This window comes from Equus caballus, chromosome 10 (assembly GCF_041296265.1).
Source record: "Equus caballus isolate H_3958 breed thoroughbred chromosome 10, TB-T2T, whole genome shotgun sequence".
Taxonomy (NCBI): Eukaryota; Metazoa; Chordata; class Mammalia; order Perissodactyla; family Equidae; genus Equus; species Equus caballus.
Genome location: NC_091693.1, coordinates 10,796,884 through 10,814,174, shown reverse-complemented (window position 1 = coordinate 10,814,174; position 17,291 = coordinate 10,796,884). Strand labels below are relative to the sequence as shown.

Here is a 17,291-nt window from a genome sequence, read left to right as displayed (position 1 = left end):
CTCAGTATCCCCAGCTCCTAGAACAGGGCCTCACACACAGTAGGTTCTCAGGAAGTAGTTTTGCATGGATGAATGAAGGGGTATTGATGCTTAAAGGCTTGGGCGGGGGTGTCTGTTTTCTGTCCCTCTCCTGTTCCAGCCAGATCTTCTGAGGTGTGTGGGAATGGAGCTGTGGACACTTGCTGTCCCTGGGCCCTGTCCCAGGCAGAAGTGACAGTTGCGGTGGCAGCCCTGTCCCGGGCTGACTTCCTGCCAGCTGCTCCAGGCTATTCCTGGGCTGTGAGCCCCCAGCCCAGGAACTCTCCTCTGGCAGGCAGACAGACAGGCAGCGAGAAAGGGACAGACACTCACAGCCGCCGCGACTCATGGGCCCTCTCCCCTTGTTCTCTCTTCCAGGCTCCAGGGAGCAGCCTCAGGGCCAGGGAGACAATGGTCTCGGTGACTATGGGTGAGTCTGTGGCCTTCTCTCCGGGGCCCCCTCTCCCCACTGCCCTTTTTGAGGTATGACCTTGGTGGGGGAGACGGGGTGGGGGAGGGAGGGCTGGGTCACTGGCAGGAACAGCTGTACTCTGAGGCGCGTGGGGGCGGGGCGGGGCCTGCTCTAGGCCTACCCACCCCGGCCTCCCCATGCCTTGGCCTCCTGACAGTGTGGTCCAGCCGCGCGGGACTTGGGTTGTGGAGTCCCGCAGATCGCCCACGTGGCCCCTCACCTGTAAAATGGCGATGCCGGCACTCCCTGCGTCCTGGGATGCTGTAAGGATTCAGGAAGTTATTGCATGTGAAATCTTGGGCCTAGGTCTCAGCAAACGTTAGCTATTTTTATCCTCATGAGCCTCGTCACCGTGTTCCCTTCAAGCTCTGTATTTTGGGATTGCCGCAGCACAGAGGTTAGCTGGTAGCTTTTAGATTTTTTGAGATTTGTTCATATGGGAGACGATGTAAAACGTATCTGTGTGGTTATAATAGCAGTTCAAAAGTGAACGGCTGGGCACATCCTCTGGGATTCTATTTACATACAGCACAAACACAGGCAAAGCCAATCTGTGCTGTCGGAAGGTGGTGGTTGCCCTGGCGAGGCGGGGAGAAGTGACCACAAAGGGAATACGAGGTGGGGGCTTCTGGGATGTCAGGAATGTATTTCCTGATCTGGGTGCTGGTTACGTGGGCGTGTTCATTTATGAAAATGTATCAACTTGTGTGTACTTTTGTGCATATACATTGTAGTTCAATAAAAAGATTAAAAAAAAAAAAAAGCAAACCCTCTGTAATCATCCAGGTCAAGAAATGGAATGTTGCAGCCCTCCTGAGGGCCCCACCCCAACACAAACCCCCTCCCTCATCCGCATGGAATAAACCACTATCCTAGCTTTGTGATAATCTCTTCGGCCCTTTCTTTATACTTGAACCACCAGTGAAAACATTCCCGTACGGACTTTGGTTTTGAACTTCTATGAGTGGAACTCCTGCCATGTGGTCTTTTGTGTCTGGCTTCTTTGGCTTGACGTACTGTCTGAGGGTTGTCGGTGTTGCTGCGTGTAACTGTAGTCCTTTCCTTTGCCCTACTGTGTGGATGTTCCATGTGAGTGCCCACCGTTTGTTTATCGATGCTGCTGTCACTGGATCTTGCGTTGTTTCTGGCTTGGGACCATTCCAGACAAGCTGCTGCGAATACTCTAGTGCCTGTCTGCTGGTGTGGACAGCAGCCCGCACCTCACTGAGTCTGGGGCACGATGTTGCCCGTCTTCTCGTTTCCTCAGTAGGGGTGCGTTTCACAGCCGCTGCCTCTGAGCATTTACCTGGCAGCATATTTTCCTCCTTCGCAGGACACGAGACGATGGGGAGGGCCAGGGGTGGGGACTCTGGCAGTTTCTCGACTTTGCTTCAGGCAGCCAGCTACCCCCAAACTACGTGGCACTTTTTCCCCGCTTCCTAGCAGCTTAATTGAGATACAATTCGCATTTCATACAGTTCACCTATTTGGAGTGCACAGCTCAATGGTTTTCCTATTTTGTGTTCACAGAGTTATACAACCGTCACCACAGTCAATTTCCAACATGGTCATCCCTCCCCTAGAGACCCCATACCCGTTGGCAGTCATTCCCCCGCCCCCAGCCCCTGCCACCACTAATCTGCTTTCTGTGTCTCTAGCGCTCTGTAGACTGACCTGTTCTGGACATTTCATGTAAATGGAATCATTATGTGGCGCTTTTCGATACTTAGACAAAGGTGCCCACTTTTGGCTAATGGGACCCGGGCCCCATGGCCTGGCAGGCGGACCGTGCCTGGGCACAGTGGGAAAAGGCCCCCTTGCCTCTGGGCTGGTGGAGGAAGTCCTGAGGGCCTGGGCCCCTCACCTGCCTGCGTCCTGGGGAGACGGGCCTGTGGCGGGGGCGCAGGGGCCTCCTGGGGAGAGGTGTGGCCCCTGGGCCTGGGCCCTGCACTGCCACCCATGCAGCGTCTGACCCAGAGTGTCTCTTTCTCCACTCTGAGCCTCAGTTGTCTCATCAGCGACATGGGCATAGTAATATGCAATTTATTCTCATCTAAAGTAGCACGGATTGTTGGCTGCAGTGTTCTCTGCCATGAGAAAGCAAAGAAAATGTTGCCGATTAAACCGTGGCACACCACTGATCGTGAGGTAGAGCCTAGTTTCGGAGATATTAAAATGTGGAAAAAAGTGCTACTTGGAATTAACAATCTTATCTAACACCTGGCCTGACACGTCAGCATCAGTTTGAAAGTCACATCAAAGAGGCCGACAGGTTTAGAAATAGTAAAGCTCCGTGGGTGGTGTCTGCCTGGTCTTGGCCTTGGCTCCGTGTGTATTGCTGGCAGAATAATATGATGATGAAGATGGTGGTGGCGGTGGCTGTAGTGGGTTGAGGACATCCTCTGGGCCAGGTGTCATTTAAAGCCGTCTGTGTGGACTTCCTCACTGAGTCAGTGCAGTGACCCCAGGACATTGGCGCTGTTGTCACTAGAATGTCAGCTCCAGCTCCATGAGGAAAGGGGCATTGTCTTGTGCCCTGTGGTCTCCTCAGTGCCTAGAAGAGGACCTGGTCTGTGCCTGGTTCTCTGTGAACACTTGTTCAAGGTATTATCCTAAATTTAGTGAAAGGAAACTGAGGCACTGAGTGTTAACTTGCCCAGAGTCCCTCAGCCGGGAAATGGCAGAGCCAGGATTTGAACCGAAGCTCCAAAGCCTGTGCTCTAACCTCCGTGCCCGTGGAGGCTCTGTGACCCTTCTTTCCATCCACCTCTGGATCCTGTCACCCTCGAGTGGGCCCACTGATGAGCCCTCGGTCCCCCAGGTCAGTCATTGGCCAAGCATGATGCCGCCGGTCACGTTCCAGGGCAGGGCAGAGCTGTAGAGAGAAGGCGTGCGGGAGCACAGGGGCCTGGGCCTCTGCTGCAGGTTAGCAGTGTGGCCTGCAGCGCGTGGCCCAACCTCGCCCTGCCTGTTTCCGCACTGGCAGAGGAGGAGTCATAATGCACTGAACTCGCGGGCGGGTGGGCTCAGTTCCATCGTACGTGTGAAGCACTCAGCTGGGGCCTGGCGTGTTATGAGCGTTTAATTTGTGGAACCACTGCTTTTGTGGTTTTGCTGCCGCTGTTCTCTAAAGAGAGTAATGTGAGTAATGAGCCCTGTCCACCCCCCCAGCCACTTCTGAGTGGATCCAGTTCTTTAAGGAAGCCGGCATTCCTCCGGGACCTGCAGTCAATTATGCTGTGATGTTTGTGGATAACAGGTAAGGCGGCTGGGGGGACAGAGCTGAACCGGGGTGGGCAGGGGAGTAGACAGGATTCTGGCTGGCCCGGCAACCCGGGCCCACTGTGGCCTCACTGCTGACCCTCTGCTGTAGGATCCAGAAGAGCATGCTGCTGGATCTCAACAAGGAAATCATGAACGAGCTGGGCGTGACTGTGGTGGGTGACATCATCGCCATCCTTAAGCATGCTAAGGTGGTGCACCGCCAGGTGGGTGCTCTGCCCAACCTCTCTGTCCGTGGGTTTAGGGTTGGGGTGGAGGGGCAGTGGCAGAGTGAACAGGAGGCTTGGAAGCAAAGGCAGGCAGACCTGGGTTCTGAGGCTGGTTCTTCCATTTTGCTGTGTGACGTTAGGCACTTTGCCTAACTTCTCTGAGCCTTACTGTCTCAATGCAGATAGGCAAACCTATTTTGCAGGGTAGTTGTAAGTATTGAGTCATACGAAGCCCTAATACGGGGTAAACTGCCCTTAGTGGGGCCTCAGTAAAGGCTCTCTGTAATTATCATCATCACTAGTTCTCATCTTCCTCATGATAAGTATCTTGACCAGGACTTTTCTCTGTCCCCAGGACAGGAGCTCCCTCTGTAGGACCCATTTGGTGACTGAGCCAACAACATGGCGGTTCCATTCTTGGCCTCTCTGCTTACAGTGACTTTAGACCAGTGAGGTCACCTCCCTGAGGTCCTCTGAAACGGGCTTTGCACACACCCCTGCTGTGTCACGTCGCGGTGGCATCTGCCAGATGGTGTCTGCGGCACCCAGTGCCTGGCCTGGAGTGAGTGCGTGTCGAGTTAGGATCGCTAACACCTGCCGAGCCCCGTCTCCATCCCTCATACATATGACCCTGTTACTCCTCACGCCGCCTGCCCGCCTGACTGAGAAGGAAGCCTGTTCTCGAGCGGCTCTCGAGCACGCCGCTTCACCAGGTGGTGGCTGCTGGGCTTATTCTCACCTCTCACCACGCTTAGTAGCTTCCTCCGTCCCAGGGACAGGCCTTCATCTGTCCATGATCCAGGACGGACCCCACCGTGAGCGCTTTCTCAAGCCAGGGGCTTTCTCGGCCTTATCCCAGAGAAGGTCACTGAGCAAAACTTTTTTTTTCTTTAAACTTTTACATTTGGGAACAGTTTTAGATTCTAGAAAAGTTCCAACACTAGTACGGAAAGCTTCTGTGCTTCCTTCGCCCGCCTTCCCCTAATGTTAGCATCGTACATAGTCGTGGCGCATCTGTCACAACTGAGAGATGAGTATCAGCGCGCGTCCGTTAACTACACTCCAGGCTACTGGGGTTTCATCAGTTTTTCCGCTAATGTCCTTTTTCTGTTCCAGGAAACCACGTTGCATTTTCTTATTGTATCTCCTTAGTCTCTTGATTTGTGAGTTTCATAGTCTTCTGAGGTGCCGCTTCTGAAGAGCCCTGGGCGGCTGTTGTGTAGAATGCCCCTCAGCTGGGGTTTGTCTGATGTTTTCTCACGGCTAGGAGACAAATACTTTGAAATCTCCTCTCACAGGGGCATTCGGATCCCCCTGGTGTTGCTCAGATCTCTGGGTCTCCGATTCCACCGCCTCGTGTCCCTGTCCCCCGGGTAATCCAGGTGTCAATTTTTTCCAGGACATGTGCAAAGCTGCCACTGAGTCGGTGCCCTGCAGCCCCAGCCCCCTCCCTGGCGAGGTTCGCCGAGGCGCCTGCAGCGGTGAGTTCCCTCGGCTCGGCCTCCTTATGCTCGGGATTCTCACACTCCGGCAGCGAGGGGGCCGCACCCGGAGCTTGCAGAGCTGCGAGCAAAGCCATGGGGGCCTCTTCTCTTAGGGAAAAATAAGCTGGGTAGTGAAGGGCTGTGTATACAGTCACTGCTCATTCTGGTAGTTCTCTTCTTTAAAGGCGCTGCGAACATTGAATTAGCCAACACGGACCCACTGGTCCCAGGGGAGCTACAGGGTTAGGTTCCTACAGGCCTCTGGTCACAACATTTTTGTCTGCTGATCAGTACCTCGCCTTATTTTATGTGTATTTCTGTTTAAAGACACTTTATTTAGGGGGCCAGCCCCGTGGCCGAGTGGTTCAGTTCGCACACTCTGCCCAGAGTTTTGCTGGTTCAGATTCCAGGCACGGACATGGCACCGCTCATCAGGCCATGCTGAGGTGGCGTGCCACATGCCACAAGCAGAAGGACCTACAACTAAAATATACAACTATGTACTGTGTAGCTTTGGGGAGAAGAGAAGAAGAAAAAAAAAGATTGGCAACAGAAGTTAGCTCAGGTGCCGATCTTAAAAAAATAGATAAATAAAGACACTTTATTTAATATATATTGTTGCTTGACTAACATTGAGCTCTTGGCCAACAGCACGATAACTTACGCCTGAGGCTCACCATGGCCTTCTCGAGCTTAGGGACACTAGACAGCACTTCACCATTGTGCTTGGGGGCCATTTGAAACAGGAAAATCTAAGAAAAAGCACAAAAATGTGAAAAATGTGCCACTGAATAGATCGCAAAAAGGACACTTGTTTTCTGTATGAGAGCTGCAACCAGAAGGCCGTAGTTGACCTCAGATGGGGCGTGTGCATTGATTGACTCAAGTTTTTCGCCATTCTGGGCATGCCTGTGAATGACCGCAAAAGCACCACAAGCTTGGTTTGGGGGTCACAAATAAATTTTAGCAAATAGGCAAATTTGCAAATATGGAATCTCTGAGAATTGATTGTATTTATACTTTTATTTTTTCAACAGTGTGATACTTTAAAAAAATAACCATAAACTTAAAAAATTTAACGTGCGTATAAGTTAGTTTTGCTGCTTAACAAGCCATCCCAAAACTGGTTTAAAACAGAGACTTTTATTTCTTTTGAAATTTTTTTTTTGCTGAAGAAGATTTGCCCTGTGCTAACATCCGTTGCCAGTCCCCCTCTTTTTTTTTTTTTTTTGAAGATTATCCCTGAGTTAGCACCTTGCCTATCTTCCTCTATTTTTGGTGTGTGGGACACCTCCACAGTGTGGTTGGTGAGTCGAGTAGGTCCACAACCTGGATCCAAACCCGCAAACCCAGGCTGCCAAAGTGGAGTGCTTGGAACTAACTACTCGGCCACAGGGCCGGGCCCTCTTTCTCCTGATTTTATGACTTGGCTTGTCAATTCTGTTCTCGGCCACCCCACTGATCTCAGTGGTCACCTGGCAGCTCGGTTGAGGCTGGGTGATCTAGAATGGCCTCACTCACGTCTGATGGTTGGCTCGATGTTATCTGGGCCGAAAGGGGTGACTTGGCCACCTGTGTCTCGTTATCCAGCAGGCTAGTCTGGGCTTGTCCACACAGTGGCGGGTGCAGGGTTTCCAGAAGCAGCCGAAGAGGGCAGGCCCCAAGGTGCAAAGTACCTCTTAAGCCTCTGCTTGTATAACATTGGCCAACGCAAGTCACGTGGCTGGGCCCAGAATCAGTGTGGGCAGGGCCGACTCGAGGGAGGCTCAACAAATTGGGGTTCCTTTCTGCATCAGTCTCCCACAGTTTACATGCAGCAAAGGGTTTAGATCATAACAGTACATCCAAATGACTTTCACAAAGGGACACCCACATAGCCAGCAGCACCCAAACCCAGAAACAGGAACATGACCAGTGTCACTGCCCCCTCGAGGATACCCACTACCCTGATTTCTACCAACATGGATTAGTTTGGCCAGTCTTTCAAGTCTGTGTAGAAGCCAGCCTGCTGGTGTAGTGGTTAAGTTCATGTGCTCCGCTTTGGTGGCCTGGGGTTTGCCAGTTCAGATCCCAGGCAGGGACGTATGCACCACTTATCAAGCCATGCTGTGGTGGTGTCCCACATATAAAATAGAGGAGGAGGATGGGCACAGATGTTAGCTTACAGCCAATCTTCCTCAGCAAAAAAAAAAAAAAAAAAAAAGAGTCTCAAGTCTATGTAAATGAAATCACACAGTAGGTACTTTTCATGCCATTCTGAATGCCTTCCATAGTTTAAAATAAGTCTGAAAAATGAAAAGTAGCAAACATAAACCCTAGTGGAGAAAGTCGGCAATTGAGAAGAGAAGGAGAAGCAGGTGAGGAAGGAAAGGAGGGGAAGAGTGCCCAGAATCACTTTCCTGAGGTGGCCGCTGGTGTACGCTTTATGACACGGGATACATGTGTCCTCTTGGGGAAACAGAGCAGTCTTTTCTCCCCTCACATCCTGGCTGTGGCTCAGCTTCTGTAGAGCCCAGGCAGGGGGGTTTCCCTCCCTCAAATGGTGCTCACGCGCCGTGATAAAGCATCCTACCCCGGAGCCCATTTGAGCAAGACGGTTCCCTCCGTGTGCTCTGCGAGAGCGGGGCCCTCAGCCACATACCTCTGGCAGCAGGACGGCCCCGTCTATGGCCCGGCCGGTCAGAGAGGGCCGCGAGTGACTCTCCCCGTCAGAGTCTGCACAGCCGCTCGCAAGGAAGCCACCTCTCCAGCTTGAGAAGGGTCTGAGGAAACGTCTTGGCGAAACTGTGGAAGGGTATATAGCCGATTGTTACCAGGGAGGGAGCAGGGCTGAAAACTCCCCCTGTCTGTCCTGGGGGAGGGGAGCAGGTCTGATTGGGAGGGCCCCGCAGGGCCATGGGTGTGTGGGAGCTCACCTTTTGTTAAGTGGTCTGTATGGGCTTGATGTATTTTCCTGTATGTTATAGTTAGAATTTTTTTAAAAAGGCAATATGTAATTATAATGTGTTGATGGTCATTATGGGCACTTCAGGAGGCTTTGAGAGGGAGCACATAGCAGGAAAAGAGACTTCTTAGGGGGGTAGGTAGGACAAAATACCAAAACCTGAAAGCCATTGGAGGGGGCTACCAGGCCTGTCCAGCAAGCAGTGGTAGCATGAAGATTCCCCCCTTCTTTCCCCACAGGGCTTCCCTGAGAGCTGGCCTTTTTTTGCTAAGGAAGATTGGCCTTGAGCTAACATCTTTGCCAGTCTTCCTCTATTTTGTATGTGGGTCACCGCCACTGCATGGCCGCCAGTGAGTGGTGTAGGTCTGTGCCCAGGAACTGAACCTGGGCCGCCGAAGCAGAGTGTGCTGAACTTAACCACTAGGCCACAGGGCCGGCCCCCCAAGAGCTCTTGAAAGCCGTGTGCTCAGGCTAGCAGCAGCTGCACCCTGAGACAAGACCTGTCACTTTCCCACAATGGCATTGGCCCCCCAGTCTGTGTGCTATAGCTCCCACCTCGCACCCTGGGACAGCCCGCCTCCCTCTCCACTGAAGACAGGGGCCCCCAGACACTGCCCCCATCCCCAGAGGAGGCCACTGCTTTCCGTGCCCAGCCCAGCTGGAGCCGGACCTGCACTGCCCAGGGGCCTGGCTGAGTGAGCCGCTCCCCGAGACACAGTGCCTCATCTGTAGAGCTGGTTTGCGGTGTATCCTGTCTACAGAGGTGCTGGGAGGTTTGGTGGCGACGTTCCTTCTTTCAGGAGGTGTTTCCTGAGGACCCATGAAGCATTAGACATCGTTTTGGGCACTGGGGATACAGCAGGAAACAGTGTCTCATCACGGGGCTCGTGTGCTGGTGGGAGAGACCACCAATAGACAGATAGATGTAATTTCACGTCAAGCAGCGCTCAGGGCTTGAAGAAAAGAAAGCCTGGTGCGGGGGAGGGCGGTAGAGGGGGGTGGGTGGTCCGGGGAGCCTTCCCAGAGGAGGCGCCGCCTGAGAGGGGACCTGAGTAAAGAGTCAGAGCGAACCCCCCGAGACTCGGGGAACTGCATGCCGGGCTGTGGGAACAGCAAGTGCCCTGAGGAGGCGCACGCTTCTGAGCGAGGAAGATCCTGGGACGGCGACTGAGCTGCAATGGAGAGGAGGGATGAGCTCAGGGATGGGTGAAGTGTCAGGGGAACCAGTCTGGTCTGGGGCCTCAGGAAAGGCTGCCAGGCAGGAGGGGTGGGCTAGTTCCCGTCGCCCCACTCCCAAGCATCCCCCCACGAGGACAGTGCAGCCACAGGGTGCCTCCGGCCACCCCTTCCCCATTCAGTCCCCAGGCTTGCCACCTCCATCCTGGCCTCTTTCCCAGGGCCCGCCCAACCAGACGCTCCTCTTTCCTCCCACAGCCGCCTCCCGAATGATCGCCAACAGCCTGAACCGTGACTCCCCACCCGGCACTCCCCCCAGGCGGCCAGACACCGGCACCTCCAAGATCTCCGTCACCGTGTCCAACAAGATGGCAGCAAAGAGTGCCAAGGCTGCCGGTGAGGGCGCTCGGGCAGGTGGCAGGGGAGCTGGAGGTGAATGTGGGTTGGCAGGCAGTACTGGGGGTCGTGTTGCCAACATTGCAAGGTGCTTTGACGGCCATTGGCATCCAGAGTGTTCGGGCCTGGTCAAGTCGCTGCACCTCTGTGGGCCTCGCCCTCCACGTCTGTGGAATGGGGCTGGGACAGCCTCCACAGAGGACCGTGGAGGCGCTCGAGGCGGTGTGTTTGAACACGGTGCACCGTGGTTCTCACTCAGTGGTCGCTTCAGTGTTTTGATTTTCCGTTTGATTTATTGTGGTAAGAACACTTAACGTGAGGTCTACCCTCCTAACGAAGTTTGACACGTACAGTACAGTGTTGTTGACTATGGGTGGTTCAGTCTTTTTTTAACAGATGTTCACTGAGCCCCGCACTGGTGCCCGGCCCTGTGCTTGATGCCTGGGGTCAAAGGTAAAGAAGCTACTGTTTCCTCTCAGCAGCCGGAGGGATCCTTCAGAACATTCTATCTGAGCCTTTCACACCCTTCTCTAGAACTCTCCGGGGCTTCCCATTGTTCCGGTCATGGAGTCCAGTCTTCCCATGTGGCCTTACAGGGCCCTGTGTAGTGTGGATTCCTCTTGTGTATCTCCCCCTTGCTGGCTCAGATCCCTTCCGGGCCCCTTCCCATCTTGGGGCCTTTGCCCCGATGTCCCCTTCTCCTGGAGCGCTCTTCCTCTGCAGATGTTTCCATGCTGCGCCTCGGTTCCTCTCCTCAGTCTCCTTGAAAGCTGGGCATGCGACTCCGGCCTCGGGCTTCCGAGCCCTCCCTCTATCCACCACACTCTCCGGCCTTTGTTGGACCCATCCCCACAACAATGATCTTAGCACAAGTGGAAACTGAGGCCCAGGCATGGGCTTCGTTTATTCTGGTGCCCAGCCCCATCGCGCCCTGACCGCCTCCATCACACACTCCTCTTTTTGCTGTGTGTGTTTGACAGTGCCTCACCCCCTCTGGCCTTTTGATTTGTGTGCCACGAGCAAGAAAGTTCAAATTAATTTCCAAAGTATTAAAAAAATGGTGGGCCTGTGGGGAACTGGCACTGTTACCCCTCGACATGTTTGAAGGGGTTCTTTTTTTAAAAATGCAAGTATGCTTTGTTTATACACAAATAAGTGTAGAGCTTGAGTGATTTTTAAGTGAGCAGGCCTGTGAAACCACTGCCTAGATGGAGCTCTCCCCCACCCAGCATCTGAGGGCACTCCGGCTGGGCTGGGAGGGGAGCCTGCTCGGGGAGCCTGCTCGGGGCAGGGACGGAGCCACAGAGAACCTGGGTGGCCCGCTCCCGCCTGGGGATTCTGAGTGTCTGTGCAGCCAGCTTGCCCAGACCTCTGCCTTTCTCGGTTCACAGTCAGTGGTGAAGAGGGTGGTGGGGAAGATAGGGGATTCCAGTCGTGCAAGGGCATAGAGATGAAGGGCACACGTGTGGCCTTTGCAGGGCGTCCAGCCCCCATCCCCAGAGAACATTCCACCCCAGAAGGTGCTCACCGCTGCCCCCCTTCCCCAGCTGCCCTGGCCCGCCGGGAGGAGGAGAGCCTGGCCGTTCCCACCAAGCGGCGTCGGGTCACTGCCGAGATGGAGGGGAAATACATCATCAACATGCCCAAAGGCACCACGCCCCGGACCCGCAAGATCCTGGAGCAGCAGCAGGCAGCGAAAGGTACGGCCTGCAGGGGCATGCAGGGCGCCGCCGCCTTTCCCTCTGCTGCCTCGGGCAGGGCTGGTCCTACAGGCGTTGGCTGAGACGCAGGCTCTAAGGGACTCTGGGGGTGCTTGGACCAAGGGGACAGCGGTGGTGGCCGTAGGGGAGGGGCCAGTCACCCACTCTGCCCTCTTGTCCTGCAGTTAGTGTAGCTGATGCCTCTTGCCCGAGGGGCAGGGGCCTGGATGCGCTGATGCCAGCCTGGGAAGTGGGTGACTGTGCCTGGCTGAGGGCAGGTCCCCAAAAAAGCGGGAGCTGTCATTCTGGGCCAGAGAGATGCGGCTGAGCGTCAGGGCACAGCTGGGGTTTGTGTCTGGTCGTGTGGAGCTGGTCTTCCTCATAGGAAGCCTTTTAGAATATTGTGTATGTTCTCGTGGAAAGACATTCAGATAGGATGCGGAAGCATATACTGTAAAAAGAAACTCTCCCCCTCACTCCCATAGCCCACGCCTCCTGTTAACCTTTCCAGACCAGCATCCATGAGCTTACGTGCAGCTGTACGTATGTATACACAGGGATGGGTGGTTTTTTTCTTTTTAAACACAAATAGCATCATCTCGTAGGTCTTGTTCTACAGCTTTTTAATTGAGCTCTTTTCACATTAGCGCATGTACAGCTACCTCTTCTTGGTAATGAGGGGTTGGTGTTTCCATCGTATTCGTAAGCCGTCATTTAGTAAGCATCCTCCTGTTGGTGGCTGTTCAGTTTGTTCCTTAGGGAGAGGACTCGTTACCGTTCATCAGATTCCCTCTGACGTCCATGACCCCAAAAGAGTGGAAGGGACGAGCAGGGATTAAGAACTCTTCTCGCACACGCACTTCATGAACTGTAGTACGGTGCAAGGAGTGCGCATCCGTTTGAGTTCATCTTTCCCACGTTTAGCACTAGCTGGAGTGCGTAGGTTAAGATGAACGTGAGCCAACGGCAAAGATGTAAAACCACATGGGGCCTGGTCTGTGGCCGCCTGAACGAGGGCTGCCGGGGGTCCCCGCCCTTGTCTGCACGGTGCTGGCCAGGCTGGGCCCCCAGGGGCCCTCAGCAGAGCTGGCTGATGGCCGCACTTCCCTCCTAGGTGTTCACAGGACGTCTGTGTTTGACCGCCTCGGCGCTGAGACCAAGGCCGACACGACGACGGGGAATAAAGTGAGTTGGCAGTGGGGGGCTCCTCGGGGCCCTTGGCTCTTGTCTCCCTGGGCGCCACTCCTGTCGCTTCCCACCTCTCACCCCTCACATACCCCTTTCCAGCCTGACATCCCTTCTTTGCATGGGTGGCTTCCCTGGCCTCCTACTGCGCCCACCTCTCCCAGTTTCCAGCTGTAAGGGTACGCTGCCCTTAGACCCTTCCCTCTACTGTGTCCCAAAACTCTCTCGGCATCTTCTCTCGAGGTGACTCCCCTCCTGGCCCTGTCTCAGGGGTGCTCCTCCCCCCCCCCCCCCCCCCCCCCCCCCCGATTCCAGGCAGTCACGGGTCTGATGGCGCCATCTGTCTGCACCGCTCTGCCGCCTCTCCCTGTCCGCTAGTGCAGTGGCCTCCTGACAAGTCCCTGTGCGGCTGCCTTGGCCCTCTCCCACAGTGGCAGCGTGTGCCGCCCACAGGACAGCCACCCACTCCCGCCCCCGAAGTCCTTCCGAGGCTTTCCCTGGGCTCAGGATGAAGCCCGTCCTTCTGGCTGTGGCCTCCCGCAGGCCCAGGTACAGCTGCAGCCTGAGTCCGCAGCCCCGTGTGAATCCTGCTCTGCCACCACCTGGCTGTGTGACCTTGGCCATGTCACTTAAGCCCTTTGTCCCTCAGTTTCCTCATCTGTGTAGTCCCCACCTCATAGGTGGTCATGAGGATCAAGTGGATAGACTCGCACAGCGCTGGGGGCATCCGGTGGGTGGTAGGCACTCTCTCGGTGTCCCCTTGATTCACTGTGGCGAGCTCCCCTGCTGTATGTCCCACCTCCCAGCCCCTCGCTCGCCAGGCTCGCCCGCTCTGGCCTTTTCCCCCTCCTAGAATCTTACTGTGAGCGTGATCATAACACTCAGGATCAGGCGGCTCGAAGGGGCAGCTGTCTAGAGAGCTTGGCACATAGCGAGTGCCCTGTGAATGTGACTGTCATCCCTGCCTTGGTGACTTAGCCTGCACTCTCTTCTCTGCCGGCTCATCCTGAGGGCCTGACTTGCACATGGTGCCTCAGAGACGCTCCCCTGACCTTGGCGAGGAGGCACGGCTGCCCTCCCGCTCCAGCTCCCTCTAGAGAATGCGCTGCTCTCGTAATTACAGAAGTACTTGTGTCATTTCCGATGCCAGGTCTGTCTTCCTCACTGGACTGTGAGGACAGCACAGGTCTGTCCTGGTCACCACTCTGTCCCCAGCACCACCCAGCCCAGGGTCAGGTATAGAGTCGGGACTTAGAAAGTATCTGTTGAGTAAATGACCAGATTCGTCTTTTCTCGCATATTCATCTGTAGACCTTTGCAAATGGTCTTCGCTCTGCATGGCTCACCCCCTCCTCCCCGTCATTATTAGACCCACTGCCAGTCAGCTTCCAGATCTCGGCTCAGATGGCCCTTCTCCAGGGAGCCTGCCCTGGACTTTGGGCGAGGTCAGGAGCCTCCTCTGAGCTCCCCAGCTCCCTGGACTGCCCCTGCCATGGCTCTAACCACTATCTGGAGTGTCACCAAGGTGTGTTTCTCCCAACTGCGAGCCCCATGAGGCCAGGCACAGATGACGCAGCTGTCTGTGAAGGCGTGTTGAGTGACTGAATGAAAATGACTCTTTTGTCCTGTCTCTGACCTCCACAGCCCACAGGAGTCTTCAGCCGCCTGGGGGCCACCCCAGAGATGGATGAGGATCTGGCTTGGGACAGTGACAACGACAGCAGTAGCAGCTCCGTCCTGCAGTATGCCGGGGTCCTGAAGAAGCTAGGCCGGGGCCCAGCCAAGGCCAGTGCGCAGCCGGCGCTGACTGTCAAAGCCAAGGCCACGAGCTCGGCGCCCACGGCTGCTGCCCCAACGCTGCGGCGCCTGGCCCTCGCCTCACGCCCCGGGCTCGAGAGGAAGCCGGAGTCCCTGTCCAAAGTCAGCATCATCCAGAGACTGGGCAAGGCGGCCCTCGTGCCCGAGGCCCAGGACAGCCAGGTCACGAGCACCAAGAGTAAGTCTTCGACTGAGGTCAAAGTCACCATTAAGAGGACCCTGGTGGGGCCCCGGGGGAGCAGCTCCAGCGAGGGCCTTGGTGCCCAGATGGACCATGCGGGCACCGTGAGTGTGTTCAAAAGACTGGGCCGCAGGACCTAGCCCCGGCTGGGCGCAGGCCCCTCCAGGCAGAGGCTTCCTCGAGGGCGCGCCCGCCCTGCTGCCGGCTTCTGGACGACACTGCTTGTCTCCCTCAGGCGTTCGAGCCGGGCCGAGCTTTCTGGGGGTTCACCCCGTTCTTCCGAGTCTGAGACGGTCGTTGTGGCCTGGCCTTGCCGCTCTGGGGCGCTGCCTACTGTCGTGTCCTAGTTCTCTCCTCTGACTGCGGCCTTGGCAGGACCCCTCTCCACCCCTCCCCGTGCCCAGTGTCCTCTTCCCTCCTGCCCCACTTCCTCCCTCTCAGCAGCAGCTGCTGCCCTCATCCCCCCTGGCTCTTCGCCTCCCGGTCCCCCAGAGTGGGTGTCCCCTGGAGGGGCTTCCCATCCCGCCCGCCTCCCCCCACTGCTGACTTCCCACCCCTCCCCTACTCCTCCGCCCCCCCACACACACACACTTTACTTCTCTGTCTCTCCCTCTCTTCACTCTGTTCATTTCTCTTCTGTTTTCTGTCCCCGTGGCAAGGCCCGACTGTGCGCTGCGTCCTGCCTGACCCTCCAGCACTGCCGGCCTCCCCGCGGGCCCCGCGTCGACGGTGGCGTCGAGCCTGTTGAGACTGTTAGCCGCCCTCACTCCCAGGCTGGAGGGACCGCCCCACGCCCTGGGCTGCAGCAGGGGCACCTCCATTTTCCTGCCCCGGCATCTTTTTCTCTGAAAGTCTGTGGCAGGGGGTGGGCAAGGGGCACTGGGGAGGGAGGCCAGTGCTGGAAGAGAAGAGAACGGCTGTTTTAATATATTTTTGTGACTTTCCGACTGTTTCCCTCCCCTCCTTCAGGGTGAGTCACAGGATTGTTTTTCACACCCAGCACGATGCGGGTGGGGGTGCCAGTGGGGGCCGGGCTGTGTCTAGAGGTCAGGCTTCCCGCACACACGTGGGCCATGTCCTTTCGGCAGGCCCCGGGTCAAAGGAGTGATGGTCACAGTCACTCTTCGGGTGGGCCTCCTCCTCCCCTCAGCGACCTGGCGGATCTGTCCCTGCCCTCCCCCCTCCCCTGTGGATTTCCCCGGTTCCTGCCGCTCTGCTTGGCGGCTGCCTTCCAAACGGCAGGCTCCGTCTGTGAGGCCGTGCGTTCCTGTGGCCTTGGTCATTCGCCTTCTCTCTGCCATGCAGCCTCTGCCCCGTGCCAGGCCTGTTCTAGGAGCTGGGGCTCCCCCCGTGAGCAGGGCGGCCGAGCCCCGGCCCGCGGGCGTACGGTGATCACGCTGTCCAGAGAATCCGAGGGATGGGCGAGAGTGACCAGGGCCTCTTTCGATGTTGGGGGTAAGAGGCCTTTCAGAGGAGGTGACATGTGGGCTGAGCTGGGGATGGAAAGAAGTGACTCAGGGAAGTTCGGGAAGAGAGCATCAGCCAGAGGAAACAGCCAAGCAAAGGCCCCGAGGCGGGACAAGGACCACAGAGGGAGGCCATGGTGGCTGGCGAGCAAAGGAGGGGCCTGCCATCCAGCGCAGGTCGGGGCTGGTGGGCAGGAACCAGATGACCTGGGGCTGTGTGATCCAGGGTGGGGAATTCAGATACCGTCCTGGGAGCTCGAGGGGCTGGGGAGCATTTGGAGCAGGCAAGGATGATCTGAGGGGCCTTTGATGAAGAGGGCTTTGGCCGCTGTGAGGAGGATAAACTGTGGGCAGGGCAGGGGTGGGAGCGGGGAGGCAGCTGCTGCCGTCGCCTGGGCAAGAAACGAAATCCCAGGTGCACAGGGAGGTGGTGGCGGCCCAGAGGAGAGAAGTGGGTGGGCCTAGGTGTGCAGAGGAGGAGCAGGCTGAGCTGATGGGTTGGAAGTGGGGCGAGGGGTGAGTGGGAATCTCGGATCACACCCACCTGGGCACCTTGGGCATCTAGAGGAAGGTGCCGTTTGTGGAGATGGGAGGCAGGGAGTGAGGAGTGGGCGGGGCAGGAGGGCGTCGGCTCTCACCAGGTTGACTGAGAGGTAAGCAGGCCACTGGGCTCGGGGCCACCTGGGCTGGAGGGCGGCAGCAGCAGCAGCGGGTGTGCTCAGGTGTGTTCAGAGCCAAGGCCTGGCCACACCCGCTGGAAAGGAGCAGAGAGAGGAGAGGACCCAGAGGGAAATTGGGGGCCCTTTTCCCTTTCAGAGAACAGGATCTGATGAGATTACCAGGAGTGGTCAGGGGGGTTTGGAGGGAAAGTTAAAGCAGGTGAAGATGAGATTAGACCTCATCCTTTTAATTTTATTGTAGTAAAATGTACATAACATAAAAGTTACCATTTTAACCGTT

General features: G+C 56.2%; 1 protein-coding gene across 29 annotated transcripts in view; it reads left to right on the top strand.

Annotated features, from left to right (window-relative positions):
- The window catches only part of C10H19orf47 (chromosome 10 C19orf47 homolog), a 20,784-nt gene extending 3,493 nt beyond the window's left edge, over positions 1–17,291 (top strand). For 5 of the 29 annotated variants that reach the window (XM_070224437.1, XM_023649756.2, XM_070224438.1 and 2 more), the window contains 9 exons: positions 397–448; positions 3,662–3,749; positions 3,864–3,978; positions 5,381–5,462; positions 9,844–9,981; positions 11,529–11,681; positions 12,796–12,866; positions 14,511–14,862; positions 15,525–17,291. In XM_070224437.1, coding sequence (XP_070080538.1) covers positions 430–448; positions 3,662–3,749; positions 3,864–3,978; positions 5,381–5,462; positions 9,844–9,981; positions 11,529–11,681; positions 12,796–12,866; positions 14,511–14,862; positions 15,525–15,613 — 1,107 coding nt within the window. In that variant the 5' untranslated portion in view covers positions 397–429 and the 3' untranslated portion in view covers positions 15,614–17,291. Of the gene's footprint in view, positions 1–145; positions 502–3,661; positions 3,750–3,863; positions 3,979–5,380; positions 5,463–9,843; positions 9,982–11,459; positions 11,682–12,795; positions 12,867–14,510; positions 15,206–15,524 lie in introns of those variants that run through there. The other 24 variants (XM_023649749.2, XM_023649750.2, XM_070224433.1 and 21 more) reach the window with 10 other exon arrangements.